General features: G+C 34.0%; 1 protein-coding gene across 1 annotated transcript; it reads right to left on the bottom strand.

The window, feature by feature from the left end:
* Positions 1-531: 531 nt before the first annotated feature.
* On the bottom strand, positions 532-17,696 carry LOC126970775 (calphotin-like). The gene is made up of 8 exons (XM_050816848.1): positions 17,590-17,696; positions 15,909-16,105; positions 15,184-15,357; positions 14,148-14,357; positions 13,104-13,107; positions 3,119-3,315; positions 1,976-2,140; positions 532-831 (listed from the first exon to the last, which is right to left on the bottom strand). The coding sequence occupies exons 2-8, from the start codon at positions 16,092-16,094 to the stop codon at positions 619-621; spliced, it is 1,149 nt and encodes a 382-aa protein (XP_050672805.1). The 5' UTR covers positions 16,095-16,105; positions 17,590-17,696; the 3' UTR covers positions 532-618.
* Positions 17,697-18,050: the final 354 nt, after the last annotated feature.

The following is an 18,050-nucleotide window of genomic DNA, read 5'->3' as shown; positions in this document are numbered from 1 at the left end:
TATGAGACGCCACTTTTATTCTAAATTCACTGGAAAGACATTACGGTAGATAGTTATATGCTTAATGATGCTATGTTAAAAATATTAAATTAGTTCACTATACACATTAATAACACTATTAGTAAAAAAAAACAATAATTGTATTCGAATTTAACTACCAAATGTGAAAAAAACAGAGGCTAGATTCTAAACCTCTGGAATTGGCAGATTCGGTTGTTTTTCTTGGCATTACCATAGATAGCAGTATAATTTTTTAACACATTTCGAAGTATATGTGTTTTATTTGTTTGCCCACATTTCATGTTCTTTGATGATAAATACTTCCTCAGGAGGCACATGTCGTGTTGTGTACGTTATTAATTCCTTAAATCTGACTTTCCTTTTCATTCCATCAGGATAGAAGAACTTATTTAAAGCAGTAAAGCTTATTTATAATACTTATCATTATATGGCGTAGTATACACAGGCAATGCATTGGTTAATAACTACCTTGAGTTTCCAGATAAATGGAATGGAATATAATAAAAACTATTTTATGAAAATAAACTATGTATTTATTTATTGAGTTTTATATTTTAATTGAATTTATTTTTTAATTCATTTGAGTTGTTAAACTATTTACATAGGTCCGATATCCACAGCGGGGCTCGGGTCAATGATGTTAACGTTGATGGGTTCGGGGTTGATGGCAATGGTGTCGATGGGGTTGAAGCTGTCGACGGGGAGTACTGGGGTCTCGGGCTCCAGAGCACCAGTTTCTACCTCGAGCTCGGGGCTGGGCACTACCGCAACTGGTGAAGGAACAATGATTTGTGCGGGCACATCGGTAACCTATAATTAAGTTAAACAAAAGGTAAATATAATTTCATTTCATATCAAAACCACAAATTCTTCGAGCTTTTCCATAAATGTATGAGTAAGTGCGCTTCTAAATCCATTGTAGGACAATTTTCAGTAATATTTCATTCATGTAATTTCGCTTATAAGATGTTGATAAATGTCAAGACGAGGAAGATGATAACGTGATTTTAAGTGACACTCTCTGCCCATTACAATGCAATGCCGCTCAGAATTAATTAAAGACCCAAAATTCTGAGCAGAACTGCGATTGCGCTCGTCACGTTGACACACACGATGTTAAGGCTCATTAGCCCAGTGATTTCATTAGCTATGTCACCCTCAAACACGTCACACTCTCATTCAAATACGTCACTAAAAGACATATCGAAGCAATTGTAGCTAAACCCTCTCAAGCACCACTGTGGCATATTATATAGGTAGATATTGTTGCAATAGAGCGAAGATGCTGTTACAAGCAGCATCTTGAAGCAAATTACAGCAAAATGCATTCTTCAGAAATAATTTACGTGTTAGTAAAATTAATACTACTTTACTTTAGTATTCAGTTGACAGTGGCCATCATGTGATGAGTTACGACAAAATGGATATCATACACCAATCAATGAACGTTTCAGCTGCATGATTAGATTAGTTTTAGCTGCTGATTAAAAAAAAATAATAGCACGCCTTGGCTTCATTCCGGCTGATTTGATAGTACTATTTTGACTATTATTTACCTATTTTTACATTATTGCATCGTTTGCGTCCCCTTTTTTTTTAAATAAAATAAATCCATTGTTAATTATTATTAAATTAAAAATTTATTTTCATTTAAGTTCATTTGTTTGAGAGTTTTTGTTGGATCACTTTGCATTGATTGTATTCAAAGTAATTTAGAAAATGGAATGAATTGATTTAAAAAAGTGGCATTGAGCTTCTTGCCACTTCTTCTCAGTAAAGCTTTCCCAAAGTGGTATGTAATTTTGACTTTAAAAAGCAATTTTTTTTATATTGGTCAAGTTTTAGCATTACAAACATAATTATTATGTAGATATATGAAAATTTTTTTTCTTAATGTATTAAAGCTAATGGATATTTCATATCTAATTATAAAACGTGTGATAAACTGTGTTACCTGTTGAGTCTTCTTGTTAACGTTGACGATGACCTGCACCAGGGGGCTGGAGAAGACCGGAGAGGCGGGGGCAGGTGCGATTGGCAGGAGAACCTCAGCGGGGCCAACGACCTCTGGTGCGATTGGCAGGAGGACCTCAGCAGGGAGAGGGACAACGATGCTATCCTGTAAGAATAATTCAGTCATTACAGAAATGATATTTGATGTATAAATTAGATTTATTAAATTATCCATAAATTAGTTTTAATTTTCTTTTCTTTTCTACACCTAAGTCAACCATATCCAATATCTCAATTCACTACAGCTCTATAAAGTAGATGACCAAAAAGTTTAAAATATAATATGAGTCTGTGCCCCAGAGTGAACATTTATAAACTACAGATACAAACTACAGACGGATCAGACAGACGTTGATCTGTTCATAATAAAAAAGTAGTAATTAATTTGTCGTTACTCAACATGAAAATCGAAACCAATGAAAGGAGTATAAATAAAACAAAAACGTTCTGTATAATCTACAAATTATTTATTAATCTGGATAATATATTAAAAGTCGGTACTATTAAAATTAGTAGTGTCTAAGTCGTTAGACTCGAAATGAGTTAAGTTAGTTTTCCCTGTTCTATTCTTTATTATTATATAGCAACATTGAGTGGAAATACTTTTTTATTAATTTTTTTCTCCACATAAGTGGAGTCACAGCTTTATAATATTTACAAATGACGAGTGACGGTCTGCGCATGCGCATTGCGCTTCTCGGTCGCGTGATTCACTAAAGTTTTTGTATTACGAGTATTGTATTGTGTCTTTAGTGTAGTGTAGGTATATTATTTACGAATTTTCTATAGATTATAATTTTTATAGTTATTTCCTTTTAAGGGTTTCATCTAGTGTGAGTTTTCTGTTTTTTTTTTTTTCACTTTACTTACATTGTTAATATTTATATAAATAATCGATATATATATATATATATAGTAATTAGAACATATTTTCTCTCTGAGTGAATATTGTTATATTCTTCTGAGAAATAAAGTTCTTAAATCGTACATCTGCTATAGTGAATTAATTTATTTCTAAAACTCTTATTTGTTAACATTGGGGCACATTTTGTCAATTTCTTTTGTAATAAAAAAGCAAACTTACAATTGGATGGCCATTCCAGAAAGCGTGCAGGTACTCGTAGACAGCGTGTTCCAAGTATGGGATGAGGGCGGGGTCTGTGTTAGGGTTGGCGAGGGCAGCCTCCAGCTCCTGGATAGTCCAGGTGGTTGTCATGGTGGTGGCGGCTCCCAGAGCCAAGATGGCGGCGAATACAGCGAAGAATTTCATTTTAATGATTTCTGGAATGTTTACATTACATAATATATACCTTATGGACATACCGGAAAGCATCAAATCAATTTCAGGATATATTAAAAAGACAGTTTACTTTTTCTCTATTTCTCATTACGTGGTCTCTCTTCATTCTTTGCGTTTTTTATATAAAAAAAAATCAAAAACACTTTATTCATGTAGGTCACGGAAATGACACTTATGAATGTCAAAAAAAAAATTTTTTTTTATTGTATTTACCGCTACTTCGTAAAGGATTGAGCTAATGAGAAGAAGTAGCAAGAAACTCATTGCCACTCTTTAAGGTCAAGATTTACATTTTAATTGTTTTACAAATCATTTCAATTACAATATGCATATGCAAAGTGACGCAACAAAAATTCTCAAATGTCAAAAACTGAAAGGCTTACATGAGTAATTCAATAAAAGAAAAAAAAAGTAAATTAATACTTGTAAACACAAGAGTTATTGAGTATAGTAGATGTATCAATCCACACATACCGTGTAATATTAAAATAGACCTTAGAGTGACTTTTAATTCACTAGATCTATTAGGTAGATTTGTACTTAGTTGTAACAAACTCTTCAAGAAAAGACTTTGACAAAAGCAATTGATTAATATTATCGCAAATTGAAAAAAAAGTGTTACTACGTAGCTTGCATCGATTCTTTAAGATGAGAGATATTAATTATCATAAGTATAAACATAATATAAATATACTGTATTATTTGAATATCAACAAGCAATATAATTATTATTAAGAGGAAGATAAGCCAAATTTGTGAAAAATCAGCGGAACATATGATCTAGAATACATGTGTTAAAAACTCTTAGAACTTACTTATTACCTATGTTCTTGTACGTTCTTTGTTAGAGTTCTTCAACAATCTCGTAAAAAGCAACTCAGAGCTCCTTAATAAACGTTACTAATTTTACAGTGTGTTAAATTTACGGTAATAATAATAAAATAATACATAAAACTTAAAAATCAGCAATCAATCATAATAATGACGGAATTAGAAAGACAGTTTTGAATTGAACTTTGAAACAAGTAAATTATTTTCCAGATTCCTATAGTTATAGAAGTGATACTCACCAAAGTACTGGAACACTTGTGAACTTTAGAAAGCAACACGAATTTATATACTAATGTAATAAATGCTTTATCATTATTTTAACAAGCGTAGCTTAGTAATCTAAATTTAATCTTACAATATCAACATGAAATATTGATCTAGATATTTTTTTATGGAAGAGGAGCACACACGAGCGTGCAATTCACCTGGTGTTAAGTGATCACCGCCGCCCACATTCTCTTGCAAAACGAGAGGAATCACAAGAGTGTTGCCAGCCTTTTAGAAAAGTGTTCACGCTTTTTTTTGACGTACCCATGTCATATATTTCGTCCAAGAAATATCACGCAAGGAAGTTTTTTCCACAGCTTGGTTGTACGAGAATGGACTGAAAACTGCACTGTGGAGGAACGCGCATCTAGATGGTGGGGATGATATTCTAATTTATGGTGTGTTGAAGCTGAAATTCAGTGGCAGGCATCACGTCAAACAGCTGTTCGCAACTCTTCCCGTGATAAATGCGTTAAAGTCTCTACGCAACGCTAAGTGATCTAGCTGTTCACATAGCACCGGGTCCCCAACAATTTGAGCAGCTCTGCGTTGCACGCGGTCAAATGGTTCAAGCTGATACTGGGGTGCGCCAGACCAGAGATGACAGCAATACTTCATATTATGTGGTCGGAGCTGCGTTTTGTAGAGCGCTAGAATGTGGGCCGGCTTGAAGTATTGCCGTGTTCTATTTATGACTCTTTGCTTCTTTGAAGCTAGTTTAGCTATGCCCTCCAGATGCCCTTGGAATTGGCTATCCGTCTAGATTTCCAGACTCAGTATTCCGATATCATGCGAGGCTGTGAGGGAAGTGTTGTCGAAGAGCGGTGATTCATTTATTTATTTACAGTACAAGGTTAATTTCACCCCATTCTGCGATCATCTTCGAAGAGAGGACTCCGTAGAAGACATAAGTATCTCCCGGCCTGTGTATACGGCATCATCAGTGCTGTCGTCTGTATAGCAATGTTTGCCAGAGCCTTCCTACATATCATTGTTCTTGTCTCTCAGAGCGCCATTTCCGCAGTTTCCGAAGCGGTAGTAGTATCTAGTATATTAGAAATGACATCAAAAAGAATTCTAAAGGAATCAATTTTGAGAAAATAAATGCCTTTAATGCCTTTTTATACAGAAGAAACAGTGTAATTATTTCAAGCATTAATAATTTTAGACTGAAATTAATTTTCATTTTCAATTTAAATAACAATAAAATTTAATATATATCACTGGCATACAAAATAGGTCTATAATCGAAATTACAATTATTTTTTCATTCGATCGGAGCCAGTCCTACAAATTTTCAGAGCTATCCATGTAACAATCGGTCAAGAGCCAGTCCACAAACATCCTAAGTATTTCGTGCTGTTGAAAGATCTTCTTTGTATGTAAGATCTCATTGTTATACTGTTGTCCACAAAGTTAAAGAAATATTAAATTTTAATTTGAGAAGACTTAAACAACGCGAGGAGAAACAATCGAGTCGAGACAGATCGTGAATAGATGACCTGGCCCAGGATTAAGTCCGTATTGGTCTTAGTTAGAATCATTTATAAATTTAATAATAATAATAATTTAATTAAAATAATAAGTAATAATGTATTAATAATAACATAAATAAAAATGATTACAAGTTTAATTTATTTATTTTTTCCACTTTTTTTTTTATTTTGGCAATCGCCATCATGGTTTTTATTTTTTTAGAGTATCTGTTTTAATGGCAGCAATAGCATCGTGAATCATAACACATCTTTGTTACAGTATCCATGACACAATTAGTATACCTAACATAGTCATGCATGTTGAATTTTATCGTGTTTACTATTATTAATTTGACATAATATACATATAATATATGCACTTCATCTCCCCAACTTCAACCAAATTTATTCCTCCACTGTTCTACACCGCCACGACTTCATGATGTTCATTGTTCTACACCTACTAGTGAAGTAAAGAGTTATTTCTACATTCTCTCTCTCTGTTTTGATTATATCTAATAAAGAAATAGTCTGGGCTGCTACGTTATATCTCGAAATCGCCAGAGAGCGTTATGTCATAATCGAATTCCACTGAGACGAATACGCGAGCTGACTACATATTGCTTTAGTAGCTGCATTTACACAACGAACATTCATTAATATGCAGCAATGTGCAGTCCTTGATTCACGGCCACACTTTATGAGTGTACATTAATTCTGGTCAGTGATTTTACACTTCATCTTTATTATTTCAACAAACCTATCATTCTGTATTGAAAAAACTTAAAGTTATAAATATTGTTGTTCTTACATGATAAGATTATAGAGTTCGGAACCGGACTATTGTTATTCAGGAAATAAGTTATTAAACGTCCTAGCGAAGTAGACGATCCAACCCTACTCTGTGCTAATACTGATCCCTTATAAAAACAATAAATCAAGTGCGCCCCTGTCACTGACCAGTATAAATACCACTGGACAGGCTATTCCAAATATTTGACAGCAATATTTTGTGCCTATTTGAAGAGCCACTCGCGAGCGTCCAGACAACTAGTTTTGACGTATAATATAGTATAAATGGCTACGAAGGAACGTACAATACTCTGAAGTACTTTTGCATTTTGAATTAATTTCGTTCGTTTTCCGTGTTATTTATACTTCAATAATCAACGTAATAAAGTACACAGATTTTTTTGTAAATAGTTTCCCACCATCTATCGCTGAGGTTGACATCACTAGATTTAGTACCGCAGACTCTCGCTACATGGCCAACAGCGCCAAAATGGCGAATATCAAACAGGCACAAAAGTACTTTGACAGCCGCCAGTCCAGTGGTATATATAAGGATTATTCTCGACTGATGCATGCATGAATGCTCGATGCATTGTAGTAATAAACAACAAACAAGAATGAATAACCGAGTTGCTTACATTACAGCTGCGTATGCAATACCGGACCTTAGTTTTTGAATCATAAGGTCGAGATCACTTACGAAGTTAGATTACTCTTTAATTCAATGATTCCCGCCAAAATTCGGAGTGACCTTGGTAGCATAGGTTTAATCATATTACTTACTAGAAGCTTTCATCCGCAAATTATTCTGCGAATTAAAAACTCTTAATTCGTTAGTAAGTTTATCTTTTTGATTTGTGATCGATTGGAATAAGAAAAAGCAATTTGGTCGATGGTCACTAATTAAATGATCTGCAGGCGCGTCTTGTTACTTTGATGACAAAAATTTTGTTTGATGTGAAACAGTGCGCTGAACACTTTCTTTTATCGGTCTTAATTCAAGAGTCTTGAATGGAACCAAGCTGCCACGCTTGTGTAGGTATGTATCGGTCATTCGAGTAAAGTTGACCCGAGTCAAATAAAAGAGCGCGACCAGTCAGAGTAATTAATACACAATATAACATATAATATGTATTATATTGTAAAAATAAAACTTTAAGAATATAGAAAAAGAAAAATGTATTTCGGGTTAATTTCGCTAAGATTTCTTAGCCTACGTGCAGAATGCATTTTAAGACCAACCGCACGGCTTAGACTATAGTTGCAGTTTATAAGATGAAAACTGAAGGGATTGCTTATAGCCATACAAGTAGGATTCTTATAAAAACTGCGCAGGATAATGTAAATAGTAAAAAAAATAACCTTGCTAAAAATTTCATTTTTTTTTATTTCAAATTATTTTTTATGTGTCTTTGACTTTTGTAATGTATTTCGATTAATATAATTGATAGAAATAAATGGATTATGCATGCTTTCATTAATTACTTAACAATATTTACATTCATTCATATAAATTATTTCGTGCACTCCCATTGAGATACTTAATAACGAAATCATTGCAACGTAAGTATTACAATATTAAAATAAAAACTTTATACGCTACTAAATTAATCATATTACTGATAGGTTTATATAAAACTTCCTATTTTATAATACCCAAATTGGCCTCTAGAAAACTAGCTTTACGTTCGATCCCTTTCAAAATAATTTAGCATCCGATATAAATCGACATACCACGGTGTCTTGTACACAAGTGGCTAATATTGATGGCTTTCATAGCACTTACATAGCGAGCATTGATAATACCTCAACATATCTTAATATACTAACTATGAATATCAGAAGTATTAACAAGAATTTAGACGATTTTCTTATTTTTATAACCCGTCTTAAACTTAAACCAGACATTATTATTTTGACTGAATGCTGGATAAAACATGTAATTAATCCCCCACTTATCGCGGACTACTCAAGTGCTCATACACAAAATAACTATAATCAAAATGATGGAGTTATTGTTTACATAGCCACCTACTTGAACGTTGCATCTTTTGAGACTTCAATTTCCGAGGCTAACTGTCTTGTTATTTCATACAACGATATTCATATTATAGCAATATATAGACCCGCGGCCTTCAAAAATCCACGGACGTTCTTAGATTCTTTTAGTATGTTCTTAGAAAGTGCTAAATATAAACGAATTATTTTAACGGGTGACCTAAATCTAGGCCTTCTTCCGGATAGTCTTTGCACTTATAGCCAGGAATACCAAAATATTCTTGCTCTCAACGCCCTCGTACCAGCAATCGATTGCCCTACGAGAGAAATGCGTTGTCTGGATCATTTTGCTATAAAGAACATAACACATTCCCACACATTTGTCTTTGAACCCCATATTACAGATCATGCTCCTATTCTATTAAACCTTAAATTAAACAACAAAATAATTAATACCTCGCTAAAATACAAAACTAAATACACATATGACTACGATGCCATGCAGGAAGGCTTAAGAAAACTAGACCTGGAAAGCTTTTATAAATCAAACGATACTAATTATACTACAAACTATCTCGTAAAAAATGTTCAAGAATTAATTTCGAATAATACGCTAATCTCAATTGTCTCTAAGAAATTTAAACCTATCAAACCATGGATTACGTATAGTATTCTCAAGTGTATGAGAAAAAAAAACGCCTGTACAAAGTTTCTAAAAAATCGCCATCCGATCTAAATAGGATAACTTATACTAGGTATAGAAATATCTGTAACTCACTGTTGAAATCACTTAAGCGGCAATACTTACGAGGAAAATTAGAACAAAACACGGGTAACTCTAAAGGTACTTGGGATACTATTAAAGAAATATGTAATTTACCTACTACTAATGATCTCCCAACTGAATTATTGAATACTAAGTCTACCCTAAGAGAATCATTAGCAGAAGTAAATAAATACTTTACTAATATTGGTAACAACCTTGCCTCATCAATATTTAGTAAACTAGGTGAACACAAAATTGATTGCTCTGATATGGCCTCAAATAATCCTCTCGGATCTCTTATGCTATACCCTACTGATATTGTCGAAGTGAAATGTATTATTCTCAAACTTAAATCAGCAAGTGCTCCAGGTTATGATAAAATTAACTCTTATTTTGTTAAGAGATTTATGAATTTACTCTTAGAACCGCTTGTTCATTTAATTAACTTAAGTCTTTCTAGTGGCATTTTCCCAGAGGTTTTTAAACAGGCAGTTGTAATTCCGGTTCATAAGAGTGGTGACAAAAAAGTTGCTTCAAACTATAGACCCATATCATTGCTGAGTGTTTTTAGTAAGATCTTGGAAAAAATAGTTAATATCAGATTAACCAAGTTTCTTGAAAAATACAAGCTACTTGCGCAAAACCAATTTGGTTTTCGGTCAAATCGATCTACTCTAGATGCAGTACTTGAGGTTACTTAATATATCACTAGTACCCTAGATAGTGGCAATAAATGCATAGGCGTTTTCCTAGATCTGCAAAAAGCATTCGATACAGTCTCAATTCCTATCTTACTCAACAGACTTTCCAATTTGGGAATTAGAGGAATAGCTTTGGACTGGTTCAAAAATTATCTTAATGGAAGACAGCAGTGTATTAAGATAGGCGATCTTACTAGTGATCTTATCACCATTGACTATGGAGTTCCCCAGGGAAGTGTTTTGGGCCCTACACTATTCCTAGCTTACATCAACCCTCTTTGTAAGATTTCTCCCACATCAGGACGTATCGTTTGCTTTGCCGATGATACTGTGGTTTTATTTCATGGAAATCAGTGGGATGACGTGAAATCGTTAGCTGAAGAAGGATTGAGCCAAATCACGTCTTGGCTGGAAAATAGTTTACTAACTATCAATACTGCTAAGACTAAATATATGTGCTTCAATATCTCCAACAGAAATAATCCTGACGGACAATTTACTCTCCCAATACACACGTATCCTTGTAACCGGAAAAACAATCGATCTTATTGTAAATGTAACATCCTAGCCAAAGAGGAAACCATAAAATACCTTGGTGTTACGCTAGACGAACACCTTAATTGGACGGCCCACATTTATAATACAAAAAATAAAATAAAACGTCTCATTCCATTATTTAGAAACCTAAGAGACGTGGCACCAGTCGAGACAACTATGATGGTGTATCAATCTCTCTGTGTTCCAATCATGACCTATTGCATTTGTGCGTGGGGTGGAGCTGGCAAAACGTTTATGCTTCAGTTAGAACGAGCGCACAGAACTCTACTAAAAACAATTTTCAATAAGCCGTTTAGGTACCCAACCAACCAATTACATGAAGAGAGTAAACTTCTTAGTGTCCGTCAGCAATATATTTATGGAATAATTTCAAGATTTCATGTAAAAAGTAATATAAATTCTAATGATAATAACAGAATAAACACATTTCGTACCCCAATCACTAAAACAGGCTTTGCTCAGTCACAGTATGAATTTAATTCGGCATACGCTTACAACTACTTCAGTAAATATAATAAAAATATAAGTAAAGTAAATAAATTCTCGTTAACAAAATCATTAAAATCATGGCTAATAGTATTAAAATACGAAGATACAGAAAATGTTCTTAAAATTAAAACTTAATATTCAATTACTAACATTTATTTAATCTTGTGCACAGTTTGACATACTAACAAATACTTAAAAAAAAAAAAAAAACACACACACACACGCACACACACACACACACACACACACACACACACTTACACACACACGCACTCATACACATACACGCACACCCACATACCTCTTTTTAGTGAGTTTGCTAATTATGTTTAATAATGGATAGCCTTTCGGAAGGACCTAGCCTCTGCAACTCAGGGTATCCTATCGCAGAGGGTAGGGCACAAAAACATTTTGTACCACATATTATTAGTTGAATAAAGGATTATTATTATTATTAATATCAAAATGCGGTGAATAACCCTCATTTACAAATCCATATAATTTGTAATCGTTCGTAAGGAATAATCTCCAGTCATGCGTCGGACCTGACTCACACACTTTTTATTATTATTTATAAATGTCATTGTTTTCTGTTGATTTGTTAGCTTTCATGTAAAAATTTAAAAATTAATTGACTTTTTAAGGTCACAGGGGTTTACGTGTGTCTTATTGATTTGATCTTATCAAAGTTACGAACAAAAAATATAGATTCACGATTTGTTCGTAGAGACAGGCGTCTCCACAAAAGCCACGCTAGATGGTAGGAAAGATGTTCTACTTGCTCAAGGCCCGTACGCTCCTCATACTTTGCCCTTACTAAGCATTAAACTTACCGTAAATACTTATCATTCAAAAGATCCGGTGGCCATTTTTGATCTTCTTCAACAAGTCTATATGATTAAATTATACTTTGAAAATTTGATAGTATTTCTGACAGCAACATACAAAGTAAGGAAAGGTTTTTTCTTTAAAGGTAAAGGTTCTTATTAAAGATATTAATTGATAATGTTCGCTTCATAAAATAATTAAAGTTGTTTGAATAATCAACTTATCTTAATTCAGTAAAGCCTCAAGCTATGAGTTTATTAGGTTGCTGTATTTCAAAGGCGAATGCTTGTACGATACATCACAGTATAATTAATGTATCTTGTACCGGCATCATTTAATTTATCCCTGTGCTCTTAGATACAGGAAAACCGTGTACTTTGAGAAGCCTTATTATATAACAGCATGTTGCCGTACCTCGCCTAACTTCATTATGATAATTTGTTTAATGTTTTGCTATCGATACTAATGATATAAACTAAAGAAAACTAAATAAACTAAAGTTTTAATTTAAAGATCGTTGGAAAATGTAGGTATTCATGTATTGCTACCCAATAAGTAAATTAGCACTTTTTTGCTTAAAAATTGGCGATTTTCAAATAAGCTTTCGAACCATTAGGCATTGATTTTCCAAAAATGTCGTAATGGGTATTTCTTTTGCAAGCCAAAAGCTATTCACAGCGCTGTCTTCAAAGTCGGTGAGTTTTGAAACCAATACTTAACAAAACTTCTAACATTTGTGCATCCCAAGTTGTCGACGGATATTCATCAGCTTGGTCTGTCTCATGTCTCATCCCAGTATACACTTGAACCATGACTAAACGTAACGTAGAGCTGCTCAAATAATTTTTGGGGATCCACAGCTCTATGAACGGCTAGATCACTCGGTGTTGTGTAGAGAGGTCGCTTCATTGTGTGACTTATACCCCATTTATCACGGAGAGTTTCGAAAAACTACTTCACCTTATTTATGCCGCCAAATTCCACCTACGTATGTCACCTTCCACAAGTCTGATCACTGCTGAAGTTCTTGAAAAACTTCCACTTAAGGCTATAGTCAAACTTACCACGCTTGTTATCGCATAGTTTAGGTTAAAACATGTTCCTAATTTTATGTGGAAAGTAGCCCAGGTAAGATGACGTCTTATAGACCAGTTTCCTTTCTACTATTATTCTATTTCTATTATCGAATCGTATCTCACTCACAACGTGTTTCGAGTCAGATAAAATTTATTCTCTGAATAAATAAATGCAGAAATAAAAGCTAGAGTACTACAGGGCAGTGTCCTAGGTCCGGTCTTTTATTTACTATATACCTGTGATATCCCAGAGCTAGAAAACAATACCATTGGAACTTTTGCAGATGATACAACTATAATGGCTGTGGGGAATTCAAGAAAAGTACAATCAGTCATAAACACCAACTACGATTCGACAAGAAAGTGGCGTATGAGACTTAATGAGTCAAAATCAACTCATACAGATTTTACAATAAAAAGTGTTAACTAGTGATAGTCACATCACAGATCATAATTTGCGGTTGTACCAAATATACAAATATAAAAAAAATGCAACGCTTTCAGAATAATGCCCCTTGGTACAAACAATACGACGACCTTCATCGTGACCTTAAGGTGGATTTAGTCGAAAAAAATAAATAAAAATACGCAGAAGCTCAATAAGAAGATCCTAAGACTTCGCCATCACGTGCACGCCGAAACTATCCAGCTTCTTGACCGAACCTAGTGAAAAGACTCAAAAGAACGAAAACTTTCGAGTTAGTATAGTGAAACGGCAGTGTAATACTGAAAAAAGTTTTGAATAAAGTAAACACTATCTCTGTGAGGAAGAAGTACCAAGAATACTGGCAGCATTTCCACGTTGGATTAAGCTGATCCGTTGACCGGAAAAAGTACGTTGATTTTCCGGATCAATGTAATATAATAAAAAATATCTTATGAAAATAAACTATTTATTTATTGAGGAACTTTTTGGTAGATTAGGGTATATACAATTTATTATTTGAATTTATTTCAACACAGATCACAGCCTTATTGTTATTTTCTAATTGGGCAGTAAATTAACATTCATTTGAGTTTTTAAACTATTTACATAGGTCCGATATCAACAGCGGGGCTGGGGTCAATGATGTTAACGTTGATGGGTTCGGGGTTGATGGCAATATGGTCGATGGGGTTGAAGCTGTCGACGGGGAGTACTGGGGTCTCGGGCTCCAGGGCACCAGTTTCTACGTCGAGCTCGGGGCTGGGCACTACCGCAACTGGTGAAGGAACAATGATTTGTGCGGGCACATCGGTAACCTGTAATAAGTTAAAAAAAAGATAAATATAATTTCATTTCATAACAAAACCATTAAATCTTCGATAGTTCCACAAATGCATGAGTGCGCTTCTAAATCCATTGTGTGACAATTTTCAGTAATATTTCATTCAGTACCAAACACATAGGTAATGCACGCAAAATTGTTATGAGATAAATGTAAGTTGGCTTATTAGATGTTTACCAACTTCTGAGAATAATTTATAATCTATTCAAATTGGTCATAGGCTATTTTAATATCACTTGAACAGCATAGAGCTCACAATTGCTTATGAAAAAAGACTAGTCGAGGAAGGCGATAACGTGATTGTAAGTGATACTCCTTGACCATTATAATGCAATGCAACCCAAACATCTGAGCACAACTGCGATTGCGCTCGTCACGTAGAACTTACTAATGAGACACACGTTGTCTCATTAGTAAGTTCAAACCGAGACACAAATAATACCTGACAGCTGTGTTAACGGCCCTGCTTCCTGTGCTAAGAAGCCTACAAAATGTTGTTGTTTAAGTCGTTCTTTTTTTGTTTTCTTACTTTCGTTAAATACTTAATTTAAACCTCAGCAGGTACTGTTATATATCTTTCAATAAATTCCCAAGCTTCGGATGTAAGGAATGATTTAGGGATGACATAAAGTTGCCATGAAATTGTACCAACTGTTGTGTGTTTTTGAATATATTCATAACAAATAAAGTACAAACCTACAAAAATACAAATCATTCCTCTTGATAATAATTAATGAAGAAATATGAAAACATTTTTTGATAAATTTATTAAGTATTAAACGTGTGACAAACTGCGTTACCTGTTGAGTCTTCTTGTTGACATTGACGATGACCTGCACCAGAGGGCTGGTGAAGACCGGAGGAGCGGGAGCAGCGACTTCTGGTGCGATTGGCAGGAGGACCTCAGCGGGGCCAACGACCTCTGGTGCGACTGGCATGAGGATCTCAGCGGGAAGAGGGACCAAAATGCTTTCCTGTAAGGTCAATTCATTCATTAGAGAAGTGGTATTTTTTGGTATTTTATGTAATATAACATAGAATAAAATATCTAGATTTTTCAAATTTCAAATTACAGTTCAAATAAACCTTTTTTCTAAATAGTTAGCGATTGATCCCCGAGGTGTGGTGGAATCACTTGTAAAGTATTAAATCATGTAAACCCTTAGAAAACTATTTGACTTTATTTAATGACTTTGATAAAAAAAACTAATATTAATAAAAACACAGACGCTGTGCAACAATTCTTATGAACTTGACAATACTTGTCAAGAAATATCAAATAAAATATAAGTACAATAATAAATATATTCTTCGTCTAATGAAAGACAAACTAACTCTATTTAGCAAAGTAGTCGGCTAAGATGTAGAGTAGAAGTAGTAAATAGGAATTTTACATTTGTTATTTCAATTAATATATCTATCTGTTGAGTCACCTCAACACTTCGTGTGATTTACGCCTTAGTAATCCATACCCAATATTTCTATCTATATCAGCATTACAAATTAATGAAAAAAGTATACTTACGATTTGCTGACCAGCCCAGAGTGCGTGCATGTATTCGTTGAGAGCGTGTTCCAAGTATGGGACGAGGGCGGGGTTTGTGTGAGGGTTGGAGAGAGCAGCGTCCAGCTCCTGGAGGGTCCATGTTGATGACATGGTGGTGGAGGCTCCCAAAGCCAAGATGGCGGCGAATACAGCGAAGAATTTCATTTTGATGATTTCTAGAATGTTTACATTATAATAATAGTTTAGGGGTTAAAGTATGAAAATATCATATCATTGTAATAGGTACTTCAAATTGACATAGAACCTTCATTGTTTGAGATTTTTGAGTCAAACTTTTTTCACATGCTACCTATGTAGTTCTTCTTTTAAAAAATTAAAACATTCTATTATCGACTTTCAGTTGTTTTTTTATTCAGCTTAGACAAGGAAAATGGATACTTCGAAAATTCAAGTGGCAGAAATAGCTTGCAACATCAAAGTTGCGTTTGGAGAGGGGAGTGCTAATGAACGCACCGTGCGATTTTCGTTTAAACGCTTTCGTGATGGAAACTTTGATTTGATGAACGAACCACGTGGAAGACCGCCAACACAGATGATTAACAATGAATTGAAAGAGATGGTGGAAGCCAATTCGAGCCAAGGAATTGCTCAGGATACCAAGGACAACAATTTTGACTCATTTGCGTTAAATCAATAAAATAAAATAAATGAAAAAGGGTGCCTCATGATTTGACTAATCTGTAGAAAAAAACTAGAGTTAAACTTGTCTTGCCTTGATGAATCGATACAGAAATGAAGAAATATTGGATCGAATTGTGACATGTGATAAAAAAATATTTTCGATAACCATAAGCCAAAAATGCAATGGCTGACCCCAGGTCGAACGCCGCAATAGTGTCCTAAAGCATAGCTTACCAATGAAAATGTAATGGAAACTGTTTGGTGATCACAGCATTATATTATTCATTATAGTTTTCTCCGATCTGGTGAAGCAATAACGGCAAATGCCTACTGTGCCAAACTCCGGACAAAGATAGCAAAACTAGCAGTGAAACAGCTCCGAATCATGAATCGATATTCAATCTTCACCATTATTGCTCCATGATAACGCGAGTCCTACAGCTATAGATACAGCACGAGAAACCGTTTTAACTATATAGGATTTGCCAGACCTTGCTTCAACGGACTACCCTTTTTTCGTGATTTGAACAATTTTCTACGTGGTAAAAAATTTTCTTCTCAGGAGACAGTACAAAATGCTTTCACACAGTTTGTCGGTCTAGATCACCACAGTTCTATCGTAAAGGCATAAATGATCTTGATAGAATATAGAAGAAGAATTGAATTGAAGAGAAGAGAATTGAAAGATAATAATGGTCATTATTTTGATTAATTAAATATGTTAAATAAAAAAAAAACAAATTTCATATTTTCAGTACAAATCGGAAATTTCATCCTTTAACCTCCAATATTATATAATATTTTCAGATTGTTAAATTTAATGTATAAGTATATCTAAAACTCATTATACAATAATATACATATTACATTTAAAACCAAAAATGAGCAAAAAATCGAAATAATATTGACGTGATTAGAAAGACAGTTTTACAATCAGCTTTGGAGCAAGAAGATTATTTATTATTATTACAGATTCATATTATGTTAAATTTACAAGAGGTAAAGAAGTGCTACTCACCAAAGTACTGGAACACTTGTGAACTTTAGAGAAAAAAATAAAATTTATATTCTAATGTGGTAAATGCTTTATCATTATTTAAACAACCATAGCTTAGTAATCTAAATTTAATCTTACAATATCTTCATCAAAATATATTGATTAAGATAATCCAGGAACAATAAATTGAGTTTGTTGAATGTTTTAGGCATTTATAATACATTTAAAAAATATCAAGACTGAGCATATTTTTAGGGTTTGATAACCCTAGAGAGTTTTTTATAGGCATGGTGATGGTGATAAATATCTCGTGGGTTACACTAAATTGTTCTCACAAAATAAAGAAAACTGAAACTGAAGCATTATATTTCTTGCGTTTAATGTTCGAAATATATTCAATTCCTTTCCCAACGTCGCATTCAATGGAACCACTGAGTGGAGCATTGAGCCCACTTGGGGCCATTTCGAACACAGTCAGTGTT

Source organism: Leptidea sinapis, chromosome 22, assembly GCF_905404315.1.
Source record: "Leptidea sinapis chromosome 22, ilLepSina1.1, whole genome shotgun sequence".
In the NCBI taxonomy this organism is placed as follows: domain Eukaryota; kingdom Metazoa; phylum Arthropoda; class Insecta; order Lepidoptera; family Pieridae; genus Leptidea; species Leptidea sinapis.
This window is presented reverse-complemented; position numbering and strand designations above follow the sequence as displayed.